The sequence below is a fragment of the Festucalex cinctus genome, chromosome 11, assembly GCF_051991245.1.
Source record: "Festucalex cinctus isolate MCC-2025b chromosome 11, RoL_Fcin_1.0, whole genome shotgun sequence".
Lineage (NCBI taxonomy): Eukaryota > Metazoa > Chordata > Actinopteri > Syngnathiformes > Syngnathidae > Festucalex > Festucalex cinctus.
In genome coordinates this window covers 6,543,336-6,559,668 of record NC_135421.1, presented here as the reverse complement: position 1 = coordinate 6,559,668, position 16,333 = coordinate 6,543,336, and the positions used below count along the sequence as shown (strand labels likewise).

General features: G+C 39.4%; 1 protein-coding gene across 1 annotated transcript in view; it reads left to right on the top strand.

Annotated features, from left to right (window-relative positions):
• clasp1a (cytoplasmic linker associated protein 1a) overlaps positions 1-16,056 on the top strand; it is a 75,587-nt gene extending 59,531 nt beyond the window's left edge. Inside the window, exons 34-41 of the mRNA XM_077537667.1 lie at positions 28-153; positions 824-971; positions 1,931-2,177; positions 7,385-7,575; positions 7,675-7,803; positions 7,941-8,147; positions 12,242-12,358; positions 14,314-16,056. Of these exons, the coding sequence (XP_077393793.1) occupies positions 28-153; positions 824-971; positions 1,931-2,177; positions 7,385-7,575; positions 7,675-7,803; positions 7,941-8,147; positions 12,242-12,358; positions 14,314-14,400 (1,252 nt within the window). The 3' untranslated portion in view covers positions 14,401-16,056. The remainder of the gene's footprint in view (positions 1-27; positions 154-823; positions 972-1,930; positions 2,178-7,384; positions 7,576-7,674; positions 7,804-7,940; positions 8,148-12,241; positions 12,359-14,313) is intronic.
• The last annotated feature ends 277 nt before the right edge of the window (positions 16,057-16,333 follow it).

Here is a 16,333-nt window from a genome sequence, read left to right as displayed (position 1 = left end):
TCCCTCCTGACCGCGCTGTGGCAACAGTCGGTTATGGGGTTGGGGTGTCGACGGACTGTCAAAGCAACCCCCTGCCCCTACTCCTCTTCCTCCGCCTAACACCACCTCTGCTGCCCCTTCTTTCAGGGTCCTGCGCAGAGCACACTCACCCAGGTAATTGGGTGGGATGAGAGAACAAAAAAAACAAAAACAAAAAAAAGAGATTGTCATCTACGATCTCAATTTTTTGCTGATGATATTAAATATCACCAACTGACTGCGACACAAAAACTTTACTTAATTTATGTAGATCATTTTTGTGTGTGAATAACAAATTATAGACCTTGGTCCCAAATAGCTGGTGCTAAATTGTAAATCATTCAAAAAGATCCAAAATGCAATTGTAATGCTGACATGAGAAATTTGTTGCGATAATTTTTTGTTTCTGGCATTTCAAAAGTGTTTTTATGAGCACTCGTCATCATTGTTACACACCACGTAACTGTTTCGCAACTGCCATTTAGCTTTTACATTACGCGTGCTAAATTCATCAACAAATCAAATTTGTGTAATTTTTTTTTTCCCCACGATGTGCAAAATGAACTGCTTGGCAATCCTGGGTGTGCCAGTTAATAGAACAGCTTCCACATCTGTTTGCATGCACAAACAAGTCTGCGCTTGTTTTTACATTCGAACATTTCGTAAATCAGTCTCTCTTTACGCTAATACTAACCCACCACACTTTTAACAATTTTCAAGTTTTGCTATAATTATTTGTATGTTGACAAAACATCAACAGATTACATGTCATTTTAACATATTTTTTGTCTGATTTTTGTGTTAGCGTGATGGAGTACGACACTGAAAACATGAACTCAGAGGACATTTACAGCTCACTCCGTGGCGTCACTGAAGCCATCCAGAGCTTTAGCTACCGCAGCCAGGAGGACCTGAATGAATCAGTCAGACGAGAGGGCAAGCGAGATGACGCAGTGAGTCACAACATTTGGAATAGGAAAATCATTTTTTATTAATTTTTAAGTGGAAGCAAATATAGCACAGCTGTAGCATAGTTACATCGCTTCTAATCAGGAGCATTTTTATGCATTGCGGAATGTTTTTTTTTGTTTTTTCTTGTGATTTAAGTCATTAAAGACGATGTCCTGTCATACCTCTTTAATCACTGATTGTTAACAATCAAAAGACTGCCACCCTTTAACTCATTCACTCCTAGCCATTTTCACTGAAGTAACCCCCTTTGCCGTTTTTTTGTACCATTGCGTTAAGCACCTATTCATGTAAGAGGCTGCATCAAAGCCTTCTGTATAGTCATTCATTTAAAAAAAAATAAAAAATAAAAAATAAATAAAAAATAAACAACAACGTATAAATATGTTTGTGGGAGTGAAGGACAAAGTATTAAAAAAACAACACGTTTTGGGGTTTGAATGAGTTAAGTTTCATTTATGACACTTTTCACCTCTCATGTTTAATTGTTTTCTAGTAGCGCAGTATATGTACAGGGTTATTTGAAAAGTGACTTTAAAAGACTTCATATACTGTATAATAGGATTGTGAGTCTGTTTATTCTTTGCAATACCATAAATGCCAAAAGGTACCTTACCATGATGCAAGATGATTTTCATGTACGAGGAACTCCTTACACACGATTCCCGGGCAGCTCAAGCAGCTGCTAGTCATTTCTGGCATTTGATTTGAAGTATAGTTGAATAGGGTTTTACTTAATTACTTCAATTACCCTGTGGATCCCTTGTTGTATGCATTAAATTGCATATTAATTCACATTTTTAATTCAATCGATGTTTCTTCGTCCATGCAAGTAATGTTGGCAACATCATTAATGAAGAAGAAATTAATGTCTATCAAAACCTGATGTGATACAACATTTTAACATCTCCCTGTCTTCACTTGTCGCGTGGTGCTTACATAGGCTGGGAGAGAAGGAATAGCGTCAACACCTGTTTCTGATGCTCGTTTGGGCTTGGATGTACCGGAAGGGGGTCGTACTGCTTTGGACAACAAGACTTCACTGCTCAATACGCCATCACCACGCTCCTTCTCCGGGCCACGAAGTCGGGAGTTTGCTCCTTACGGCCATGGAGAAACAATCTGTACCTACGACAAGAGTGCCCTTAAGGAGGCTGTTTTTGATGATGATGTGGAGCAGTTTCGGGACTGTGAGTTCATTTTATTCATTTTTTTATATATATATATATATATATATATATATATATATATATATATATATATATATATATATATATATATATATATATATATATATATATATATATATATATATATATATATATTATTGTAATATAAAGTATTGTGCAAAACTTTTAGGCCACATCAAACATTATACAGGTAGTCCTCAACTTAACACAATGGGTTCCGAGAGGTTGTTTGTGTTTAATTTGTTTGTGAATCGAATGACGTTAAATTTTGTTTAAAAATAAAATGTTATGAAATTATTTTTTTTAAATAAAAATATGTAAAACATTAAAAAAAAAAACATTGAAATTATATACAGTATATACTTTCTACACAGTACATAAAAAAAAATAAAAAAATTTAATTGCATACTATAGTACAGTACTGCACCTTTATGATGTGGTGCGCACTTAAAAATATTAATTTGCGATCGAAATATGGCATTTATGGACAGCAGTCAGCCCTTGTGATATCTGTGAATGAATGTTCATAAGTCGGATGTTTGTAACTAGAGGACTACCTTGTACAGTGGTACCTCTACTTAGGAAATTAATTGGTTCTGTAAGAAAGTTCTTAAGTAGAAAATTTTGTAAGTAGAGACGCATTTTCCATGTAAATGCCCTAATCCGTTCCAAGCCTCCCAAAATTCAGACATAAATGTTTTATAAAGCATAAAAATGCATCAAAACATCTAACAAATACATGTTACAATTAGATTATTGCACAATAAATGAGAGTTGTGCATAATGTAAAAAAAAACAAAGAATAGAGTAAAGAATAAAAATGATGGTCATTTACCTTTTTAACTGCTGTCCTCATCGTTTTTGTGTTTTTTTTGCCCTCTTTGGTTCATCTTCTCTCTCAGAAGTGTTTTTTTTTTTTTTTTTGCCTGGTGTTTTGTAAAGAACTGATCCATGGATGTTTTTTTTGTTTTTTTTGTTTTTTTGTTTTTTTTTTCCTTCCTTCGGAAAAAATGTCCAAGGCAAACTTCATCTTAGTGAGCAAACGCCCGACTGGTGAACACTTTTTCTGGGCGATTCTTTTAAACAAATTCTGAAACTTCATGGAAACTTCCGGTATGGCGAGGCATCTTTTTTTTAAAAAAAGGCCCGTCTCGTCGCAATTAAAAACTTACTGTGCCTTCATCAATCACCAATTGTTTGAATTTTTACACAAATTCGTTGGCCGTTAGTTCATACATTTACGAAAAACTATCGGAACACCTCATGGGCCGCGGGATGAATGATGAGGACGCTGTATAGACACCGATCTAGTATACGCTCATAGCTACCTATGGTAGAGGTTCCTCTTAGCCAATGGGATGCCAGAACGATGCACAAACACCAATCTAATATTTACGCTCATAGGTACCTATGGTAGGAAATAGCCATAGCCGAAAGTATGTGGCGTTCGGAAATGTATTTTTACCTTTCGTATCTAGAAATTTCTTTCGTAACAAGAGGCAATATTTTCCCGTTGAGGCGTTTCGTAACTCGAAAATTTCGTATGAAGAGACGTTTGTAAGTAGAGGTTCCACTGTAGTTTTACTTGTGTTTTTAGAATGTTAGTGAAGATATGGATAAAGGAAAATTGCAACCTGCAGAATAATAATGCATAATAATAATGCAACCACTCTTCTGTTAGTCATCTTCCGTAAACTATAAAGTAGTATGCTAAGAAACACATGTAACAATAAGAAAAAAAAAGATCCGTTGAACTAAAAAAAAAAAAAAAAGCTGTAATTTGGCACAGCTAAATTTATTAATTTTGCTCAAATCATATTTCATGATTTGGTTGGAAGCATTATTTTCATCCATCCATCCATCCATCCATCCATCCATCATCTGAGCCATTTAGGCTCACGCGGGTTGCAGTAGGCGGGATACACCCCGAACTGGTTGCCAAATCAATTTAATATGAATGAAAAACATTCGGGCGGCACGGTGCATGAGTGGTTAACACGTCCGCCTCCCAGTTCTGAGGACTCGGGTTCAAGTCCAGGCTCTGGCCTTCCTGGGTGGAGTTTGCATGTTCTCCCCGTGCCTGCGTGGGTCTTTTCCGTACTCCGGTCTCCTCCCACATTCTAAAGACATAGTTGGCAGGTTAATTGGGCGCTCCAAATTGTCCCTAGGTGTGCTTGTGAGTGTGGATGGTTGTTCGTCTCTGTGTGCCCTGTGTGGCAACCAGTTCAGGGTGTACCCCGCCTACTGCCCATTGCCAGCTGAGATAGGCTCCCTTTAATTTTATCCCCTAAGTGCACATTCGAACCAGAAACCAAAACATTTCAATTAAATCAGTATGACATTGTACTTTGAATAAATGACACAGTTGTTTCCCATTTTTTCAGTGTAGAAACGAACGTGCTACACAACTTCTTTCCATCCATGAACAGTTCATCCCCTGTGGGGCTCTGCATTCCATTGAGTGACATTGTAGTTAACAGTCATTAAAATGGTACAATAATAAAATTATCACAATTATATGATTAGGATTTTACAAGGTGTGTTTCTGGGCCAGCACCTCACTGATTAAAAAAGTGAATACTGTATACAGTACATGCAAAAATTGAAAATTTTACAACAATAAATTCTATAATTTGTATTTTCATTGTTCATAAATGGGTGTATGCTATTTCAGTCTTGCAATCAATTGAATGTTCCAATAAGATACAGTATATGCAAGACCATGAAACAGGGCTACTGTTTAAGTCATTTGTTAGTCGACTCTGTTTCCGCATTTGAGGGCATTTCAAATAAATTTGGGAGGTCTTCCAAGTATTTTCCCCACAGACCTACAAAAATTCCAAAAAGGTAAGTAGCACCCCATCCCCACTTTACACAGCGTTAATGGTGATCCGCGGGCACACTGCATATGCACGTGTGTGAATTATCGGAAGCGGTACCGCACCTCTGCCTCAGTTTGAGCCAGGGCAAACAATGATGTGGAATAGCATTTAGGACTCCTCCTTTGTTTTCACATATAAATTATTCTCAAACATTCCTGCTTGTTGTTGTCATCAGAATCCGTCTCCCATCTTCCACCTTCATGTCTCCTCCACCCCTCTCCCCTTTAGGCCGACGTAAGGAAAGTGGTGAAAACGCGATGATGCTCTCTGGTAAACATTCTGTCGCCGTCTGACTCTTTGCTGAGTGTTTGGCAAACTCACACCTAGATGACTATAAGACTGTCCTAATTCCTTTCACTTTTTGTCTCGTTTGCTCTTAGTCATTATTTCTTTATTGACATACTTTCCTTTATCTCTGCCTGAGATGTTATGACCCTGCCCTCATTTTATTTATGGTCAGATTTCCCATTAACTCATTGACTGCCATTGACAGAAAAAAAGACGTCAAATAATGGATTTTTGCTGGGCTGGCAGTGAATGTGTTAAACACAAAGTTCCAATATATTTTGTGATTACATTGCAGCATCTTTTTTTTTTTTTTTTTTTTAACCTTTTAAGGCAAATTTTGCTTAAAAATCTGTCAATTTTGGTTACATCTCATCTTAACTCATTGACTGCCATTGACGGAAAAAGACGTCAAATAATGGATTTTTGCTGGGCTGGCAGTGAATGTGTTAGACAATATGCAAATGCTGAGGGCACCACAGCCTCCACGTGACGACACAAAATCGGGGGGGTGGTTTTGGGGTAAGGGTTTCACCTTCCATGTATTTTAATTAATTAAAACTACAGTGTTCCCTCGTTTTCCGCTGGGGTTAGGTTCCAAAAAATACCCGCAATAAATGAAATTCGCGAAGTAGTTTGCTTTATGTTTTACAATTCTTATAAATGTTTTAAGGCTCTAAAATCCCCTACCACACAATTTAGACACTTTTCTCATTGAGGCATTTACATGTTCTCACATTTCTCTCTTGTTCAAACATTGTTAATGTTCAAAACTTCATAAATTTTATAAAATGGGTATATTACTGCAAACAAATATGCAAAATTGCACTTAAAAAAAAATCCGCGATACAGTGAGACCGCGAAAAGTGAACCGCGTTATAGCGAGGGAAGACTGTACTACTTCGGAAAACACTGACCTGATCATTATTCTCCTAAATGGAAGCCCACGTTTTAAATTAGTCTTATATGATGCACAAAGACTGAAGTGTTTTATAATTTCTATCCAATAGAAATAAATGATTATGTGTACTGTATTGTCTACAATGTAATACTTGAATGAGCTCAGCTCATGCATAAAGTAGCTTCTTTAAATAAATAAAAAAGGTGTCCTTCATGTGAACTCTGTAAAATTAGTGATGTTCAAATTGTGTAAATTGTCCTTAAAAAAACAAAAAACAAAAAACCGACTTAAATGGCACAAATTAAGCATTATTCACGAAATGATCTATTTATGTAATAGAACACTTCATATAGTTTAGTCAGTTGTATTTATCTGTTTAGAAAATTTTAGGGATTTGAAGTGCTCTTTCTGTAAACTCCACCAAGATGGCGGCCCCTTGTCACGTTGCTGCTTTTAGACATCTCTGGTCCCTTTCTTATCGCAAAGATACCATAACTTTTAAAATACTTGTGCAATATTCTAATTCCATACATAAAAAGCGTCTTTTGGGAACATCAATGTCTGCACTTTATAAGTTGATGGCTATAAGTTAAGGCCCAACAACTCTCCAGATCATTTGGTCACGCAACATGATTCATAAAGTTATTTGAAGTTTAAAAGTGTAAAACTTGAGTCATATACTTGTGTTGAGGTCATTTTCGTTGGTGAACGTTACAAGACATGAAGCAACTCATGGATTCCTGCTTCAACTAGTCCCCATTCTCGACAACTAGTCAAATACATTTATTAATATAATATTTTTTTTTATTGTAAAACGGTGTCATAGTGATGCCTTTTTACAACGGAAGGAGTCTGGGGGTGGCCAGGCAGACTTCTTTGAGAGCTGTAGCAACCTAGCTTAGTGCTAACTGCTAATTAGCTAACTACCAAGTGTGTTCCCCTCTCAAAGCAGGGAAAAGGTGGCGGTGCTTCACAGTCCAAATAGCTCTTGTGTTCTCCTCTTTAATCGTCGTGTATATCGGCTTCAGTGCAGTTCTACAGTAATTTAGATAGATAGATAGATAGATAGATAGATAGATTTTAAGGTACAAGTCTTAAGATAAAATGCCGTTTTGTTGTCATTCTCTCTTGTTGAACAGTTGGTCAGGACAACTCTGACTTGGTGGCCGACCTGCTTAAGGAGTTATCCAATCACAATGAGCGCTCTGAGGAACGTAAAGGCGCACTGGTGGAGCTCCTGAAGATCACACGAGAAGACAGCCTGGCTGTGTGGGATGAACATTTTAAAACTATCCTTCTCCTCCTGCTGGAGACACTGGGTGATAAAGATGTAAGTAACCTAATGTCGTAATCAAATGATGCAATTTCGAGGATACTTAGCAGCTATTATCCTCCCTTGAACCCTATTTCTATTTTCTGTTTCTGATAGCATACTATCCGAGCTTTGGCGTTGCGTGTGCTGAAAGAAATACTAAAGAATCAGCCAGCAAGGTTCAAGAACTATGCGGAGTTAACCATCATGAAGACCCTGGAGGCCCACAAAGATTCACACAAAGAGGTACATTGCTCCACACAGAATGTATGAAGTCTAATTTTTCCTTTACTCTTTTAAAACTAGCAGCAAATTTGAAATATTTAACCAAAACAAATATTTAGTTAGTTTCCCTTCAAATGATGATAAATGTCGATTTTCAGGTGGTGCGTGCAGCTGAGGAAGCGGCGTCAACATTGGCTGGATCCATCTATCCAGAACAATGTGTCAAGGTGCTGTGCCCAATTGTCCAGACAGCCGATTACCCAATCAACTTGGCTGCCATCAAGATGGAAACCAAAGTCATTGAACGCATTGCTAAGGACTCTCTAATTCAGCTGCTGGTGGACATCATCCCAGGACTCTTGCAGGTTTGAGACCTTTTCAGCCTTTTGCTGGCTTGCTGCCATGTGTAGAAGGAACTGAGGAAGCACTGAAGTTGACCCGGGTAGTTTGTCAGCTTCACATATTATTTTGAGAGAGAGAGTAATATTGTCAGCTTCAAATCACTCATATTACGTTTATTAGATGATTTTACCTTATGTTGTATGGAAGGCTAATGATGATGAAGCATCAACACTTTCAAAACACACAAAAATGCAAAATTAAAGGTGAAGTCAATAAAAAAAATTGTATTTACAATAATGTTCTATGCGCTCCCACTTGTCTAAACAAGGCATTCTAATTAATGTTAAGCAGCAAAATCCACTCGTTTATATCCATTTGCCACTTCTTGTCGACTGAAAATGACATCACAGTTTCTCAGGTAATGACCAATTATGGCTCAGCTTCAGAAAACAGGTATAATTGGTTACCTGAGCCCTGAGCAACTTGGGATGTCATTTTAAGTCAGCAGCGAGTGGCAAAATGGCCACCCACTGGGGTTGATAAAATTGGTGGATTTTGCTGCTTAACTCCTATTCTACAAATGCAATCTTAACTCATTCACTCCCAGCCATTCTCACTGAAGCAACCCCCTTTGCTTCCGGCTGTTTTACTGGATTTTGACTGATTTTGCAAGGCCCACAGAATATTGTGTTCCAGTTCCTATAAAAACATGGAATGTACTAAAAGAAAAATTAGAGTCTCTTCTTTTATCAAGATCAAATATATATTTCTATCGGTTTCTGTTTTGCAGCAATTAGCATAAGAATATGGATTTATCATTATTCACAATTCTGTTTAAAACAGTGGGGTAAATAGCCCTTTTGCAACATGGCCCTGGTTGAGCTCTTATACTATGCTGCCACCTGCTGGCCGTTTTTGTAATAACTGCCATTGCTTTAAGCGTTCTCTTCAGTTCAGAGGCTGCATCAAAGCCTTCTGTATGATCTAGCATGAAAATACATATATATATATATATATATATATATATATATATATATATATATATATATATATATATATATATATGTATGTATTTTGATGCTAGATCATACAGAAGGCTTTGATGCAGCCTCTCTCTCTCTCTCTCTCTCTCTCTCTATATATATATATATATATATATATATATATAATATGAAAAAATATGTTTTTGGAATCATGATAATATTTAAAATACAGGGAGTCCTCAAGTTACGGCGGAGTTCCAGTCCTACGTTGAGATTCGACTTGATGTTAAAAAACATTTTAACCTACACCCGCCGGGTTGGGTTAGGCCCCGCTGGTCGCTCCTCTTACTCACTTCACTAGTTTTGCACTATACACTTTGTAAATATACACATAGGGCACACAACACATTTCTTGGTGGGGTGGGGAAGGGTGGAAACACCGTCTTCACCCTTCAACTCCCCTCCAATTTTAATGCACATCATGTCCAAGGGGAGGGGTGAGTTGGGGCGGGGAGCCATCAGGGGGGATGGACTGCAGTGCCTGGCAGCGCTGTGGTCCCCCCCATCTGTGTCCCTGCCCCACCACTTTGTCCCTCCATTTCCTTTTTTAATGCACCACACATATACATATTCATTTTTTGGGGGGGATGCGGGTGTATCGGAGTAGGGGAAATTTTTTCCCTCTGCTCCGACTCACCTGCTCCCTATTTTAATGCACCACACGCACACACTTGTATATACACTGGGTGGGGCCACATTCACGGTGTAAGGGTAGAGCTCGCCAGTCGGCGAGCTGGCGGACTCAGTAACAGGGTTAGGTGTCACTAGTACGCTGGCGTGACGACCGGGGCCTCTTCCCACCGGGCTCGGTGTTCTGGTGTTCTGGTGTTCCGCCTCTTCCCCGGTGCTTCCTCCTCTGCTTCCCCCCCTCCCGCCGCTGTGTTCCTTTCGCACGGCTGGAGGTGGGGTGGGCACGTCTTCCCTCTCTGCGCTGCTGCCCGGTGCCGGTTTCCGGGGGTGGGGGGGGACTCGCGGGGGGCGGGGTTCGCCGGGCGGTTAGCGGTCGACGGGGGGCGGCTTGTTTTGGGGGTTGGGTGTTGGGGGTCGGGGTGGGTTTGGGGGCCGGGGGTGGCGTGGCCTGGGTCGTGGCGGGTGGCGGGTTTGGGTGGGGTGCGGGGGGGTCGTGGGGGGATGGGGGTTGGGGACCGGTGGGGCGCTGTGGGAGCCTGCCGGGCCTCGTTCTGCGGCCTTGGACTCGGGGGTGTGGGCCGGGGCTGGGGCGGGGGTTTTCCGGGCGTCTGGGTCGGCTCGCCGACCGGTGTCCGCTCGGGTGGCTTGGGGGTGGCCTTGGTGCTGCCGCGGCCTGGGGATTCCGGGGGGGGGGGGGGGCGGTTCTCGCTTTGCTGGACCGCGGTTGACGGCTTCTTTCTTTGGTGGTGGTCCTTATGCATGCCAGATCCATCGCACCAGCATCTACTGAAACTCAAACAGAATTTGCCTCTCCCTCCCACAGCCCCTTGAATCAGTGGGTGCTGGTGTCTGTGGATCTCACTTTGCTTTATCTATCCTTCCCTCCTTCCTCTCTTTAGTTTTTCCTCTGGTCACTTGAGATCTCAATTTATTGGAAGTTTGAGGTTTTTGGGGTTGGCATAAGACTCTGGTTTTGTAACCACGCAGGAGGGGTTTGGTTGGTGCTGGATTTCACTTTGATGAATTGGATGTACTGGCTTCTATGGATCTCACTCTGCCTCATCGATCCTTCCCTCCTTCCTCTCTTTAGTTTTTCCTCTGGTCTCTTGAGATCTCGCTAATTTGTTGGAATTTAGAGGCTTCCGGGGTTGGCGTAAGACTTTGATTTTGTAACCATGGGGAAGGCAGGAAGTGTTTGGTCGGTGCTGGATTTCACTTTGATTTATCTTTCTTTTCTCTTTATTTTTTCTGACCTTTTCTCTGGTCTCCTGACCATTTGAACCTCACGACTCTGGCAAGATTCTGAAGTACCTGGTTAAGGCGAAGGGTAATGGGATATTTACAAGGTTTTAGGTGAATTAATGAGTATAAATTTATACGTATTTGCACGCACACGCACGCGCACGCAAACGCACGCAAACGCACACACAAAAAAAAAAAAAAAAAAAAGAGCAATGATGATAAGACGTTGAATCGGTAAGACTACCGAATGAACAATTCTGAGCTCTTTTAAGAAAAAAACAAAAAAACATTTTAAAAACATATGTTAAAAAACATACAAGACTGTCTCAGACAATTCGAATATTGTGATAAAGTCCATTATTTTCTGTAATGGAATTAAATAAGCAAAAATGCCATACATTCTGGATTCATTACAAATCAACTGAAATATTGCAAGCCTTTTATTATTTTAATATTGCTGATTATGGCTTACAGCGTAAGAAAACTCAAATATCCTATTTCTTCAGACCAAGTAAAACAAAATGCCATAATCAGCAATATTAAAACAATAAAAGACTTGCAACATTTCAGTTGATTTTTAATGAATCCAGAATGTATGGCATTTTTGCTTATTTAATAGCATTACAGAAAATAAAGGACTTTATCAAAATATTCGAATTGTCTGAGACAGTCCTGTATTTGCGGGACCAGGAAACACCGGAACCAATTTTGTGTTTCCGCACGGACGTTCATTGGTGATGGACGGCAGAGCGGAGCTCATTCAAGCTTAAACACGGAAATGTGACGCGCCTGACGGCGAGCCGATCTGCTAGATGGACGTCCGTTGCTGGAGGTAACAACAGCAACAGCTTTAAATAACTTTAAAATTGCGTAATTAAAAAGGAGGTGCTACGGACGAGTCACGGGCGCCGGAGAGTCGAAACGACGTAGGACGTAGTACGACGTAGCTCGATGACTCCCTGTACAATGTTTTTGTGTGTTTTTGGGAGCAAATGAATGAATCAGAATGCAATGTTTAGACTAGATGTTTAGACTTTTACTTTATTGACGCAAGATTCAAATATTTTAAGAACAGCAGTATCATATTTTGACTTTACAAATTGCCGTATTTGTGCCTCAAAATGTTTGAATGTATTCCATACCTTCCCACACTCCTCATTGTGTGTGCATGCGTTGCATGATGGCTCTCTGTCTCATTGCAGGGATATGACAACACAGAGAGCAGCGTTCGCAAGGCCAGCGTGTTCTGTCTGGTGGCGATATATTCCGTCATTGGTGAGGAGCTCAAACCGCACCTGGCACAGCTCACCGGCAGCAAGGTAATGACCACCAAGACCAGAGAATGTTGGGTATACCTCAGAGGTGGGCAGAACATTTTGGACCTGAGCCTTCAGTGGTCCCCACTTAAAGGTGTAATTTGGCGTTTAAAACATTAATATTGTAGGGTAAATCGGTTCAAATAATTATATTAAATTAATAATTGTTTATTATTAAATTAATAATCGATTGATTCATTAATTGGAGAGTCTAGCCTACGGAGCACCACATCAATTTTTAATAATTTTATCCGGATTCACAGATAACCTTGTTAAATCAGTCATTAAAATGAAGGTTGTACCCTTTAACAATTTTGTGAATTCTTTGTTCAGCTTAGACCAGGTTAATATAAATTGGTAAAACACACACACAGTATACAATCAGGTTTTGATTTTTGTGCACGTTTGTCTACTCTGTTTTGGAAAATCTGCTTGAAACTTAAAAGTAACCCCGGCTGTCATGACAAGTTTGCTCTATATTTATTTGGTTGTTACTAACGTAATTGAGATAAATTTTTCACAAATTATTTCCAGTTTTTGTAGAAACTTTAGTTAGACCTACGCCACCACTGTTATTTACGTCACAACGCATTTCGTCCATAGTGACGTAGAATGGTGGTGGTTCTCTGCCGAGCAATGTGAAACGTCTATCAAGAAAGCAAGGTTAACCTCGTAGCGTTCTAAAAGAAACAACGTGCGATCGGGAGAGTCACGCTTCCCGTGCGGTGCTCTCGTCATTCAACAGACGCATTCATGAGTTTTGATCGTCCCTTTAGGAACGTAGCGGAGGCTTACCTTGCTTTGATATGCGTTTCACATTGCTCGGCAGAGAACCACCGCCATTCTACGTCACTACGCAGTACGCACGGAATGCGAGGCGACGTAAATAACAATGCCGGCGGACGTCTAAATACATTTCTACAAAATGTATTAAACTGGAAATTAGGGCTGGGTATTGCCGCCTACCTCACGATACGATACGTATCGTCTAAATGTGTACGCACTACAGAGTAGGGAGCAGTTTTCACAGACACACCGGGAAAATTTATTAATAGGCATGAGCCTAATAGAGCTCTAAAATGTGCTTATTTGAAATATTTGGGGAAATAAAAACAGCATTTTTTTTTTCATGTAACGCATTCTATTTTGTTTTTAAACAAAATATACGAAAATTGGTACATTAAGACATGTTGAGTTTATAAGTAAATAAATGTTGATATTCTTCCTTAATTTCATTTATCTTGGCAAGACACAGTGTCCAATCACTGATGAGCTATTTTTGCATTAATTGAAGGCAATTAACTTCAAAGATGCTGCTTTTTTTTATTTTTTAGGTACAATGCAAGCTGCAAAGGCAAAAACGTTAACTGCCTATTTAAAGTTAACGAGCAATAGCAATTCTGACACCTGCGTATCGATACGTGTATTGTAATGAGGCCCGCAACGATATATTGCCGTATCGATTTTTTGAGCACACCCCTACTGGAAATAATCTTTGAAAAATGAATCTCATAGTTATGTTAGTAACAACCAAATAAATAATATAGAGCAAACATGTCATGACAGCTGGGGTTCCTTTTGAAAGAAGCAAAACTCTTAAGAAACGTTCTTAAACGAGGTGTTGGAGGTGTTTTTGTTTCGGCTTCAGAACGCCGTTGTCAGCACCGCCCTGTGATCCTTTACACAGAGGCTGCAGTTACGCTTTAGGCCAGAGGTGGCAGTTGCGAGTACAAAAAGTGACAAACTCCACAATGCACCAAAGTGGCCTTATCAAGCTCATAATACCACCACGTCACAATTTTACAAAAGAAATATCCTGTATAAAAATGCCTCGTAAACGTCCCTTCTTTTTTTCTCTCTTCTCTCATCAGGTCACCAATAGCATTAGCCAGATTATTCTGTATGAGTGCAACTTGTTGAATTCTGTATAAATGTGTCGTGCCTTTGTTTGTTTGCAGATGAAATTATTGAATTTGTACATCAAGCGGGCCCAGACCACAAACAGCAATAGCAGCAGTTCCTCAGACGTCTCCTGTCACAGTTAATGGAGGAATAAACGTTGCCATCCATTTGGTGGTCCCAACTGCTTGAAACATCACTTCCGCCTCTTCAAATCACATCATTTGACGGCTCTTTTCTCACTGTTAACTTTTCTTTTTACTCCTCCGCCCAGCGCGTATTGATTGCTCTGCAAACTTTGGAATGTTGTGTGTATGAGGAGAGATCACTTTTCCAACTTTGTGGATCCCGATCCACAATTGTCCATTTAGCAATGAGATTTGGCGCGAAAAAAAAAAAGCTCACTCACCAATCAGTGAAATATATAAATAAAATTTTGGGTGAATAATAATAAAAAAAAATAATAATAAAAAAAATTAAAATAAATATCGATACTGTTTATGTAAAAAAAAAAATAAAATAAATAAAAAAAATAAAAAACGGGAGGAAAAAAACAAAAAACATTAGACTGTATTATAATTTCAGGTTGTATTTTAAGTAAATTGGGGCAAATTGTTTGCGATGTTGCTGTTGGGCTGAAGTCATGAGTGAAAAGAAAGTGAAGCTTTGTAAATACCGCAAAAGTCTTTTCTAGCTTAGGGTTGGGCGAGACCAACAATCTGACGCTGCAGCAGTCACGTTCATGTCACGCGCACGGGAAGGTTTCTTTACGGCGACTGCAGCGAGGGACTGGCATGTACAAAACTGTAAACTATCGGCTTACGAAGACTGTGAATCTGTTGGGTTGACCCTTGTAAAGATGCAAACAGTATTCTGTATGTAATGACAGCCTCCACAATAATCAGAAACCCTACAAGAAGTTCATTTGTATATACACTTTTAAACCACTGCTTTGCAGCATTTTTGCTAAATGTAAGTTGCCTATGTCAATCTTTGCACGTTAGCCTGTACTTAACTTGCAGCACGTTAGCCTGTGCTGTGTGAAGGGCCCAGGTTTTTGGCTGTTTAAGTGCACTTGCAACATTGTATTTCTCATGACTTCAATATAGGGCACCAATCTCTGGCGGTGCATTTGGTCGACCCACCATTCAAACGGATTGTTTTCATTTTAGCATCATATTTATGATAAGGTGTTAACAGGTATGAAAAAGCTTTAAATGTGTGGAAAGTCAACTACTTTTCTTGGGTATAATGTGATTATATAGAATACAATCCACCTTTTCTTACAAATGTATTCCTGATTTCGGATTTGGAATTCAGCTGCTGTACAAAGCCTCTCTGATGTGACGAGTGATATCACTGAAACCGTTCTTACGACTCAACTAAATGAATGTATATAAGTTCCTTCTCCAATACACATTTTGTTTTAGAATATCACGTTAGTTTTGGGGTACTGAAAGTGACATGCAGCCCTCATACAGGCCAATGTCTTCTTTAATTTGACAATAATTGCCAACCCCGTTTGCTGTCAAATGGAAAATCTTATCAAATTTGTACTCTGTGTAAGGGGAAGTTAATTATCACTACAGTATGTCCATACACAGATGAGACAGTATTCCAATTGCAAACAATTAACTTTTGTTCTTTTGCCATGCAAAATGTGTCCTCATATTTATTTGACTTAATATTTTTATTTCCTCAAACTGTACAGAAGGATGTTTTTGGTTAACAGCCACCCTTGATAGACTTGCAACAATAGAAATTGTTTGCTCGAGTAATAAACAGACTTGATGATCTGGAAATTCTCTGGCTATTTATACACATTGCTCAACTTTCAAACATGTTTCCAAGCATGCTCAACCTTGCTCGATTTGTCACTGGAGGTTACTTGTCATTACAAGCACATGCATCCATCCTACGATTACACTAAGAAATTACTATCATGACGATTGACATCAACTGGTTAGTAAACAACAATTAGAGATTCAAATCATTTTGAATGCATTGTGTGTAACATTGTCATCTGATTGCTTCTGTACGTGACTGTTTAATACAAAATCTAAACTGTTAACGATTACC